At 41.1% G+C, this 12615-nt stretch overlaps 1 protein-coding gene across 1 annotated transcript in view; it reads left to right on the forward strand.

Moving 5' to 3' along the window:
* The first annotated feature begins 7294 nt into the window (after positions 1-7294).
* myom3 (myomesin 3) overlaps positions 7295-12615 on the forward strand; it is a 48133-nt gene continuing 42812 nt past the window's right edge. The window contains exons 1-2 of the mRNA XM_079274761.1: positions 7295-7450; positions 9157-9279. Of these exons, the coding sequence (XP_079130887.1) occupies positions 9173-9279 (107 nt within the window). The 5' untranslated portion in view covers positions 7295-7450; positions 9157-9172. The remainder of the gene's footprint in view (positions 7451-9156; positions 9280-12615) is intronic.

Genomic DNA, 12615 nt, shown 5'->3' on the forward strand with positions numbered 1-12615 from the left:
TCATCATATTACTGACACTGGATCTCGCATGCACACATTAATAGTCTTCGTCACTACTTCAGTCTCTGTGAGGTGAATAAAATATGCCAGAAAAATAAACGTGTGTACCATATTAAAAATACAAAGTGATGTATTTAAAAAAGGCAAAGATCATTGCCAATACCCCCAAGAAAATTTGAAGGTTCTTGCTTTAAAAGTATTCAATCATACAAATTTTCTTCATTTGCATTTCTGCCTGGACGTCCACACTGTGAACTGAAACCAATAAGCTGTTCACGTGTTAAAAGCCACAATGCACAACTGGTCAAATAGGAAATAGTAATTTAACAGCACACTGTTTACCAAGTGTAACTGTCTTTCTCATGTGGAAAACTGGATAGATGGATTCATGGTTAGAAAGAACATTAAAAAACTGTTTTAGCATATCTCAAGGAAATAAATTGTATCTGGTTTCAAATGATCTGAAAAAAAGAGCAGCTTTTGTAACCTTGAGGGGGATTTACCTGCAATTTAAAATTGAGGTCCTTCTTTCTTTTCCGAACAGCGAGAAGAGGAAGTGATCCTCCCATTTAACTGTCCAACACAGAGAGAGAAACGGTGCATCTATCGGCACCTATGGGACTTGTTCCAAGGGATTACATCAGCCTTGGGTGGATCTCTGGTTTAACACCCATTGTGTGCTTGTGCAACTGCTACCAGATACCCAAATGGAATATTTTACAGAAAAAAGCCTGACCTACTGCACACACACACACACACACACACATACATGAAGAAGTAACAGATATATCTAACTATATATATATATATATATATATATATATATATATATATATATATATATATATATATATATATATATATATATATATATATATTACTATAAATGTCCCAAGATGATCCTAAGAATTGAACTTGGTATCGGTAGACACAGTACGAGGTAGTCTAAGACTCATCCTAAGGCTAAAAAAACCTAAAACGTTTATTTTATGTTTTCAAGGCCAAATGTATGTACCAATGTACCAAAACTCACCTGACTCCGTCAGAAGAACAAAAAAATGATTTGATGTGACAAAAGGAACAGTTTCATACATCACTGATTGCACAGACAGCACAGTTTGCAGGACATTAGCTAAATGCTAACAAACCCACACAATGAAAAATGATGGCAAAATTGAATCAATACATCCTGTGACACAGTTTACATTATGCACATTGTCCAGAGCTCAGATGTATGAGCAGGTTGCCTCATAGAAATCCATCGCATAATTGCATTAACACAGCATAACTTTGACTCCTGCATGAATGCAAAGAAGTAATATTGTCTGATGAGTCATTTATTTTCATTCCTCCATAGCTTAATGATTCGATGAAAAGAAATGCAACCATTTATCGATGCAATCTGCTGCCATGGCAAAGATAAAGCCCAGTCTCTACCAGGTTCAGAAAGCCAGTTTACGAGGCCTTCTGTGTTCCTGATCCTGTGTCTTTTACAGGATCAGGAACACAGCAGAGAAGGTTTTGCTTAATTGTGGGGAAATAGCTACAGTAGTGGATGCTGTTAGGGGCTGCTAATACATTTTGCTATCTTAGTATAAACCAGTGCTGTGCACATTATATTTCATAGCCCTTAGGCATGCTGTAACCCTCTCTCCATCAAAGCACACCAGTGAAGTTCAATGTTGCAACTGACACAAAAAAGCACGGTGATGAAATGAAGATGTGAAATGGCTACTGTGAGTGGGAGTAAGTGGGAGGTAGCTAGACAAAGAAATTGGGTTTGATCCAGTCAAGAACATGTTTGGGACAACTACCTCCAAGAGAATCAAACAGGATGCGAAAGGGCGAAAAGGAGTGAACCAGGGAAACACAGGAGGATTCCAACTGCTGACAACACACTGCAGAGAGAAAGACAGGGTGTTTTCATTGTGAGAGGGATTTTAGGTCTCTCGCGTGTTTGGAAAATATATGGCACAGCGCATGTTGTCCAGCTTTTCATCTTGTTCTTTTCTTCTGTCTTGGTCTTCTTCAATGTCAAAAAAAAAATTCCTTCTTTACTTGGCTGACAGCTCTGACAGGTTCTTCTCTCTCGTCTTTCAACTCTCCAAGCCCCAAGAAGATCGAATAGGAGATTTCAGGGCCCTCTTGAGTAGCACAGGCATGATGAAACTTTGAATGGGGAATAGTAGTTCAGATGAACCCAATGCTTCCGCACAAATAGAATTTCGATCACAGCCGAGGGTGTGTGTGCCTGGCCTGGATCAATTGATATCATGATGGCCTCTTCAGTCACTTCTCGTACGGAGAGCACGTAGGGAGGCAAGCAGGTTGTACCCCCTCAGAAAATGTTTGAAGATGCTCAGTGAATTCTAAGTAAGTCTTTATCATAAAACTATCATCCAAAACTCAATATCTTCGTGGTAGCCATTTTGTTTCTTAATATTTCTATCTTTTCCAGTGAAATGTGTTCATGCCTCACTGCTGATGACTTTGTACTCTGATCTCTATCCGTTTTCGCTGCTCTAAAACTCCGGCCTCGTGTGGACGCTCAGTGTAAACGTAGCAAAACATATACCTTTCAAAATGGAAACGCAGTAATGTGGACATGGCCTAAGTTTGATTTGGCACCATGAAGTTGCTTTATGACTGTTAATCATTTAATGGAAAGAAAAAAGTGTGACCATTGAAAGACTGCCAAAGAGTAGTCTGTTCCTGTGTTTCCACATGAGAGGGCTTTCATGATTTGCTAGTTAAGACTGTGTTGCAGACACATAAAGCAATGTCACTAGCAAGAGTGTGAACAATCACTTGGTTCACGGGGCTCAGTGTTTCCCCTATATTCAATCTGCAGCGGTGCACTGCCACTGTTGATATCCTCTCGACACAGAGCAGAGGAGAGACAACGTGAAGTGACCGGTTACACACAGGCTCGAAAGTGACCGAACCGCTGACATACTGTCAGATTCCGTGGTTTTGTGTTTTTAGCTGATCGGGACAAGAGAATATTCACTTAAAACCGCTCATTGTTGGCAAAAGGGCTTTACAATCTGTACAGCAGCTAATAGCACTTCAATCAGGAGAGACTTGTTTTATAATTTAACAATGATTTATTATACAAGCGTCAAATATGAAAAGTGCAAAGTCTTTGGCGATTGGACTCCATCCTGAAGTACTATCAGCGAGGGTAGGGATACAGAGGTCCAACAGGCCTAATCCCCCCTGGAGTCCAGACACTGGCGGTGGTCGCATCTGCTTAACGCTGAAATATAAGATAATATATATATATATATATATATATATATATATATATATATATATATATATATATATATATATATATATAAACCTCATTGTACTTTACCATTTTAATTTGACATCAGTGAATCACATCAAGCAGCCCTTTTCCTGCCATCCCCATTAAAAAGGCACCTACCTCTCTCCAGACCAAATCACTTCATGAATTGAAGTCTGCATATAATTGGATGCAATCACGTCATCCCCTCCGTCTACTCGCTTGCATTCTAATGAGCTCTTAATGGGTCATTGATTAGAAAAAGGCACGAAAACAGCTGTCAAGGCTGGCCAGGAAATGATGGATCATCCAGGAGACGTTGGTGTCCATTAAGGTCTATTCTGGGCACGATCGCGGTAAGGGGAGAAGATGAAAAGAAAGTTTTGTAATATCTAGTTTCCACCGCGACAATTCCCCATCGAACAATGGCCGTTTCAGATTTGAAATTGACAGATGGCTGTTGGAAACTGAGAAGTTGCAATACGTCACTTTTTCAACATACAAACTGCCAAAAGAAGTAAGAGCTGCTGAGAGTAACTCGCGGACGATGTGCTGAATAAAAATAGCAGATTAATTCTGTTAAAAAAATAGTGATATTATTATATTCCTGCTTGTCAAAACACGAAGAAGAAAAAAAACACCCCACATCAAAAACAGTCATGCCATGTCTTCTATATTCAATAGATGACATCCAAATTCAATGCTGCTACAGTTCTTGTGTGGTCGATTTTTTAAATAAAATCCATATATAAAATATTTTAGATGTGAGCTCTCCAACATGACATGTCAATGTGAAAGTGGACTCAAATGCAGTCGGCTTATCACAGGTCGGCTCCCTCCACAGTGACCCATACATTAACGGTGTCCTTGGCATCTGTGAGGTGCAAATAAAATGCAAGAACACACATCAGGGAATCACTGTTTGCCAGACAGTCACTCTGACTCTGGCTTTCATGCATAATTAATGCACGTAAAAGCACACAGCGCTCATGAATTGTGAATAAGAATTAATGATTGATAAAACACTGCAAGACGTTCTCAGTGTGCGGCAAATATTTATTCCCCGTTGGTTTGCTATACGTTTCACCTTGTTCATGTACAAATTCATGACATATTTTTGTGCTTCAGGTGCTGTGGGAAATTGCAACCAAATGTATTTGCCTAAGTGGTCGAAATAGATCAGCCACTAAACAGACAGAGGCTGCACTGGTTGAGTTTTTAAATCATGGCGGTTCTTCAGAAACATCTTAGTAAGTGTGAAAAAATCAGCACTTTCAATAAAACCCACCAGCGCCCCCACTTTCTACTATTCTATTTCCAGCACTGTAAGACATAGAAGATGGTACTGACATGAGATGTTCATGGATCAAAGTTATAAAATATATATATCTATATATCTACAATCAGGTTTTCAACCCAAGGCTGCAAAGATGAAACAACTAGGAAGAAACCGAACTGGTCCTGATCCTGTGACTATTACGGCTTTCTCTCCAGCAACGAACGCACCATGTGACTGGAGGCAGGAGGCAGAGTGTGAGAGTGGAAGTCACAACAGCCAATCAGGGACCTGTCCCTGACACTTCAAGAAGCAAATTAGAGATGGCAGGTCCAGAACTAACGTTAGCACCGCCGCTGTAGAATTATGAGCACCGCTGCTAAGATTTCACACATCATTAATGTCCTCTGCTCTGCATTTTCACCGAGTGTGGGTGGGGCTGCCACACACACACACACACACACACACACACACACAGATTAGAGTAAAAATATGACACGAGTGGTACATGCTAACGTGCTGACAGATGCTGGTGCTGTTTTGCCCTCGCTGTTCTCTGAGGTACAGAGTATGTTTTGTAATACTAGTATTTAAATCCCGGGATCGTGATAACCTGACCCTGTAGTTATTCTTAGTCTGACAGTCACTGCTGAGGTATGATGAGAAGAGAAGGCCTGGCTAACGCAGCTTGTATTGTGTGCTGATATTCCTGGGGCAGGTGTAGCCGCTACAGGCTTATAAATAACCTCCCATCCAATGCTGCATGCCTTGAGTGATGCCTTCTTTCCTCGAAGCCCTGTGTGCGCTTTTAGTCCCCGTCAGCTCCACTGGACACACAAGTACATACACACTAAACCGTACAACCATGACAACACAGATCATTGGAATGTCTGTCTTTAGAGTCAACGGATCTGAGTTTGCGCTAACCAGCTTTCAATACAACATAACATTTGTAATCCTTCCAGCACGCACAATGATATCACTAAACTGGAAGCAAGAAAAGGTTCCAGCCCACTCTGCCGTTATGAATAATCTCATACAGTACCTGCATTTGTAAATAATAGTAATTCTCAATGAGAGGGAGTGAGGACCAATTCCACCAGATCTAGCAACCCTTTCTATATCACTTCAATAACTTCTCAACTGCCCACAAACTAACCTGGATTAAACTTGATTCACATTTTTGTAATGGAATTTGTTTTAATACATTTTCCTGTCGTCTATATTTGAACTGAACTAAACAAATTTCTAATACTTTGCCTTATACATGTATGCTAATGGGATATACGTTATAACTGTTGTGTTGATTGTGGTTTTGTCTGTTTTTATCTGTTGATTTTGATTTTTTTTAACATCTTCTAACACCTGCACGTAAAATACTTCCGTACTGTTTCAATCTGAAAAGCCTGTAAAAAGAGGTAGAAGAAGAAAATGTCGGCTTCCTTCAAATTATTTGTAGAAAAAGAAAGAATAAAAATTAGCATTTCAGCACACACACACACACACACACACACACAAAATCATACAGCAAGAACAAAACAGATCATTTCAAGTAAAACAACTGGGCTTTCTTCAAGTTTTTGAAAACATTCCAGAGGCACTAGATATCATCCAAACACACGTAGCCATAATAAACCCAAATTATCTCTGCCAGACAGAGTACCCTGTTTAATGAGACAGAACCGTGGACAAGTTCCAGGAACTAATCAAAGACCACTGCAAAAGAAGACGAGAGGCAAGAACAAGGAGAACTAATGACACCAGTACTGGTCACTGAGAATCACCTTGCGTCAATGTACAGTAAAGCAGTAATGTATCGCACACTATAGATCATAATGGTGTACTTTATGCAGTATTTTAGCTTGAATGCTTGCATTTGTTACTCAGAACTACAAAGTAGAGATGAGGCTGATGTGAATGTCATCAGTTTGGTCAGGAAATATTGGACAAATTCAAATGTTGACCCAATGATGGGGAGCAATACAGGAAATACAGAAGTGACAGAGTGAAAGGAAGAGATAAGTGAATAAAAGAAATAGAAGTAGAATAAAAGATGGAGTACAACAGCAGAATCAGGTGGGACATCTCAGGTGTTTCCTCCATCATTGTTAACCTCTTGCTTCTTCAAGTTCAAGGGCAGATTGTTGGTGCTCGGAGTTCCCCTCTCTCAGACGCATCTCCTAATTATCAGCTGACCTGTTCTGTTTCCATTCAGACTCTCACTCTCTCTTTCCCTCGTTTGTCTTCCCCGTCTCTCCACAGCCCTCCGTCTCCTCTCTCGCCCCGCTTGGCATTTCCCAGCCTTTGATTTCGCATTCTTTATACCCAGGTGGGATGGTGCTGAGAGGGCTGAAATGAATATATATTTATTTTAGTGACATTTATGGAACAGGCATTCGTAGTTCCACCGCAGCCAGTTCCCCTGAGGCCGTTCCGGCTGTTCCTTTCAGCTGCTCAGGTCATTTGGTCCGGCCTCTCTAATTGCACAGGGAGCTATTGTGTCATCACTTAGCCGCTTGTCCTCAGAGCTGCCTGTAAATCGATCATACTGTGTGTGTGCGTGTGTGTGTGTGTGCGTGTGTGTGTGTGTGTGTGTGTGTAGGGGAGGCGTCACTGGTCTATATTTACCAACTTAAGAATGAGAGAGCATTGTGTTGTCCACATTCTTGGCACTGAAGGACACTTTGTGCTTCATCAGGAGAGCATAGAGACGGGAGACAGCGAGGTAGACGAGCACAGACAGACAGAGGGAATACTGAGTGGTGAGACAGCAGGACTAGACAACATCTTCAAGGAGAGAGACAGACAGGCAGACGGAAAAGGAAGCGGGATATAGCCGTCCTACAGATATTTGGCACTTCACCCGTTTCTTCAAAGAAAGCGTGAGTGGGATTTCCTTTACTCAGTCTTCATCTACATCTAGCAAAAATGGCATCCAGCTTTTTTTGCCTTTCATCAGTTAAGACGGGTTACTGGCGCATTAGAGTACATGATAACCCTCAAGGAATTATAAAACCACAACACTAATTCTGAGTAAAATGCCCACACCGAGCCTCTACAGTACATCTGTATGATGCTGTGAATTATTCCTCTTTCTTTGTATCGTCAGAAAGGATTCTATTCTCTGGCTGTTTCTCTTGAGTCTTTGCTTGCTTCTTCTCCAGCTAGTTTAACTTCTTATTGGTCTCGTCTTTTGATGGCCTCAGCGGATGTCACTTTTATTCTCTCTGGGGATGGCAAACAGCAAGCTCCTGTCGTGTTCAGACAACGCCATCCACCTTCAACGAGTAGAATAGTAAATCATTTGTCTTCTTGTTCAGCTGTTGATACAGCTTTGCTTTTTTTTCCCCTCTCTCATTATCAGAGACCTGGAAACCGAGCTTTCAATTCACTCCAGAGACCGAAAACTGCACTGAGTGTAGAAAAGAGCACTGCTTTGCGTTTGGCTTTTGCTCCCTCCAGGGGTCCAGGATTCAGGATTACCCATGGAGACGGATCAATTTTAATGTGCCAGAGTTCGACCTTCCATTAACACTGTTCAAACAAACAAACCTCCCTCCTTGCGCTACAGCGAACAACAAAAAAAAGCAACATGGGAATCAGCAGCCCCGTTCGTCTATTAGCCGGTTAGCTAGCTCGCTGCAGTTTTCCATGATGTAATTGAGGGAAATGAGAATAAATAACACATTACGCTTGTTTATGGCGCCAACACTGGGGGTTGCAATTGGGAGTGGGTGAATGAAGCTATCACTCAGGCACGACCTGATTCTGTTTGTTGGGTGCGTTCTGCATTCACTTCCCCAGAGCAGCCGCATGATTAATGATGGGAAGGGTGAGGGCAGCAGCATGGCGGACCTCAGCTGATGGATTATCAGTGGCTCAGCGGCCCACAAAGGGGTGATTCATGTAACGTGGGACTAAAAGACACCTTTTCTCCACACCTACCTAATACCACACTGGAGTCCAATGAAAAAACTAAATATGACATGCATATGTTTCATTTTAAAACAGCTACAACACAGGCCATTTTTAAATGTAAAAACTTCTGTGCATAAAATATGTCTGCTTGCATAAAAGCAAATCACATTATGTGCTCTTTTGAAAATGGAAGTCAGGAAGGGTGGCATGCGTTTGATGCATGATCCAGGTTGTAATTGCAGCAGATATTAATTCATACACGTAATGTTATTAGTAGCACTCCGTTCCGTCTGGTCTTTGCTGGTCCCAAGACACTTCAAGATATCAGAAGACTTGTGCCTCTTGATAGCGCGAACCCATTCAAGAGATAAATGGCGCAGTGAATATTTAGCATACACTTAGTCCACCCTTTGGGCTCAATTATAATTCTCATGAGGCGGTAGACCGAATCACAATCCTGCACCACCACGATGTGGAACAGTCATTAATCTACCACCTCAACTCAGCAAATTACTGGAAATGTATCATTTGCCAACTCATCTGCACCCATGAAACTTATAGCTTTGAGTTGGCTACAGCGCCTATAGTGTCTGACTGACTCCCATTGGCTCTTATCCCACTGCCTCCTCTGCATCCTCACTTCTAGCCCCCCCCCCACCTCTCTCCACAGGTGCCAGTTGGTTACCATGGAAACCAGGATGGTGATGCAGCGAGAGCAGGAGGAGCAGTCGTCCCAGATGTCTCACAGCATGCAGCTGTCGTCCCAGATGAAGAAGAGGACCTTCACTTCCAGGTGCAGACATGCTCTCCTGACTTCAGTAGCGGCAGAGGTTTTCAAATCATTTATTGAAGTGAAAGTAACTCAACAAAAACTACTCCATCACAAGTAAAAGTCTTGCATTAAAAGGAAAAGTACAGAAGTATTATCAGCAAATGTATTTAAAGAATAAAAGTAATAATAAATAGTAATAATAAGCCAACGGCTTGTAGCTAACGGTGCTAACAGTGCAAACTACGGCAAAAGTGCTGAAAAGTGCTCACTTTACATGTTAACAATAGAAATATACAATATTGCCTGCTTTATCTTTTAAGCAACACTCTGAATAACTTTAATAAAGTAATACAAAATCAAAACTCTGGGCTTTCAATTACAACCAAAGTTTAGTGGTTTTACTGGAGATGGATTTGCAGCGACCAAGTGCACATTGCACAAGAGGACATTGGCTTATCTCTTTTTACCATCGATATCATTGTTTGTTTAGGAATCTGAACTACGAGCCTACTGAACTCAAACACACTCCCCTCACATTTGGGACAGCACTGCTTCTGTATTCCCTGCCTAAAAAGAAACTGTATGATTAGTATTAGCTGTAAATAGCTTGAGAGGTTCCACCTGAAACATTACGAGACTGAAATGTCATCAAGTCTCATTTTCAGCCCGTAATTCTTAAAATGCTGCTAATGAGTGGAAATAATTCAGTTTTCCCGTTCAGCATCTCTTATTTCATGCATTTTTCAGAAATTAAACAACATAATGATAAATAAGTGGACTTATATCAGAAAAAAATGGCACCTAAGGCTACAGTATACTATTCATGAAAAAGGTATAACTTTTATTATTATTATTGTTATTATTGTTATTCCACCCTGCATAGACAGATGTATACATTTTTTTCAACAAACTATGATTTACAGATAAATGACTTGTTAAGACTGAGATTGTCTTACAATAAACCTACAAATAGCAAAGAACATATCAATTGTATTCTCCTGTGGGGTTTACCGTTTCTGCCTTACATGTATACTTTTATAAATGTTAAAGTCGGTACATTTGATTTGTATTATGTTGCTCAAAGTTCTCCCAATTGATCGCAGCAGATCTGTTTTTTTCAGTTGAAGGACGACAGAGTATTCATGACAAAGAAACATTCAGGAAAGCATACCCCGCTGGTGGTAGCTGCTAGAACAACACATCCACATACTGTGTTCATACCTCAAGCTCACACTTCTACACACGGTTTCCCAACATGTCAATCATGTTATATTTCAGTGTTTCTCTGCAGTTAATCTGACATGTTATTCTCCAGAGTATTCAACATGTTTACACGACTAAGTGGAGCTGGCCATTGAATAAATGAAGACAACTCTGTGTACAGTTGCAGTTCAGTGACTTTGTGGATAGTAGTGTTACTGTACCATGGATGTTAGCCGAGGTGTCTGTTCCAGTAAATGGGAGGTGTTTCAGTCAACCAGTGCGGCTTGCAAGACAAATATGAAAAGCAGCAACTGGGACTGCAACAGTGCAAACATTTAAGACACAACAACTCTTAAATAAAGGATGTAACAATGGCTTGACTGATTCAAATAAGAAACAGGCAGCAGCATTAGCTTACTTTTATGTGACATGAACTGGCTCCACTTTGTCCTGGAGTGATAGTGAGGTGTACCGGTGATAGGAACCACTTCTGAACCGGCCCAATAGACTCAAGTCAAATTTGCCTTCATTTTCAAAGGCCCCACTGCTGCAGTGAGTTATCAAATTTGGCTAATCTGTGGGTCTGCAATCTCCATTGCAGAATAAAAAGGAATTGGACCCATTTTAGGGGTGATGAACAAAAAGCAATTATTCCACGCAGGCTTAGATCAGCCGAACTTAAAGTTCATCTCTCTATTTAAACCAGAACATCCTCAGTGGGAGGACACTCAAATGTATCTTCATGTTGGACTGAACAAAGTGGCCTCTGGGTTAGTCTAACAAACAAAACGACCAAAGAAGACCACAGTTGTTCCCAAAGAGTGTAGTGATTGTTTGTACAATAGGTACAAGACCATTGTTAGTACAGGTTGTTGACGTGCATACAACAATGAGGGCAGATCATCCAGTGCCTCTCAGAGCTTTTCCTCTTTTTTTTTAAATTCCTAGTTACACTAAGTTAATATTTTGAGGAAGCCTGTTGTTTATATGAAACACATAAATGCACAACTTCCATTCTCCTGCACACAGCAACAGTATCAGCTCTACCATGAAGCGTGGGTGCACATGTGTGTGCATGTTCCTGTTTATATCCATGCCGTGGGTGTTTGTGTGCCTGTGTGTATATATCTGCGAGCTGTACATGAGCGATACTGCCCAGCCGTAGGCTTTGCACTACATTATTCAACAGCTCTTGCCGCTCAGAAACACTCAAAGGGAACCTAAACAAAAGGCAAAGAGAAAAATAAGACGGCAAAAGCAGAAGTTGTCCTCTGGGTGTCGTGAAATGGGGAAATTTCCCAGCTTGCAAAGAACAGAAAACGAGAAGTCACGTCAATTTGCATTGCCATTTGTAAGGTGGCTGGTTGAAAGTAATGCCTGAGGCTGGAGGTTAACAGCAACAGTAGTTGGGGTTTGTGTAATAGTACACACCTCGGTATATAAATACAGCTCTGGCACGCACTCTTTGAGATTTTTATTTTGGTATTTATCCTTTTCAATGGAGCTGTGTTGCACTGCAATGTACTTTGCCTCAACACTAGGCCGTTAAGCATGCTGTAAATATAGATCTACTAATAACACTTGAAAGGAAAGCATGCGAAGTTAAAATATCCTCTCACTGTGGTTGTAGTAACTCTTGTTGAAATAGCAACAGTCATCTGTGGATTAAGGGAGGGCAGAAATGAATGCCTCTCTTGTTACAAAAATGCCTTTCATTGCCTCAAGTGACCTTGTCGCAAATAACAAGTTCCCTTCTCCTGTTTATGGGGGTGCACAGAGATAAGGTCAGCTCAGTTTATTGTTGCTGCACTAAATGGAGAGCGCATGCTTTAGTCTCACGTGTGTCTGTGAGAGTGTGTGTGTCTGCATGACTATGATGAAGAGACTAATTTAAAGGTCCTACAGAACGAGGCAGCAGCTGTCAGCGCTTTAGATTCAGAACCCCTTTACTGTGTGTGTCCAGTGACTGCTCCGCGTGGTTTGGTTCATCATGTTCGGTTTGTGCTCCAGTTCATCAACTGGAATACACCCGGCTCTACCACCAGTTGACACGGACACATTGTGGGTTTAAAAACTGAACATTGCTGATAATTGCATGATGCCGCTGAACAGTTACAATTGCCATTGTGTACCGTGAGCGACCTATTGGCTCAG

Source organism: Melanostigma gelatinosum (genome assembly GCF_949748355.1).
Source record: "Melanostigma gelatinosum genome assembly, chromosome: 9".
Classification (NCBI taxonomy): domain Eukaryota; kingdom Metazoa; phylum Chordata; class Actinopteri; order Perciformes; family Zoarcidae; genus Melanostigma; species Melanostigma gelatinosum.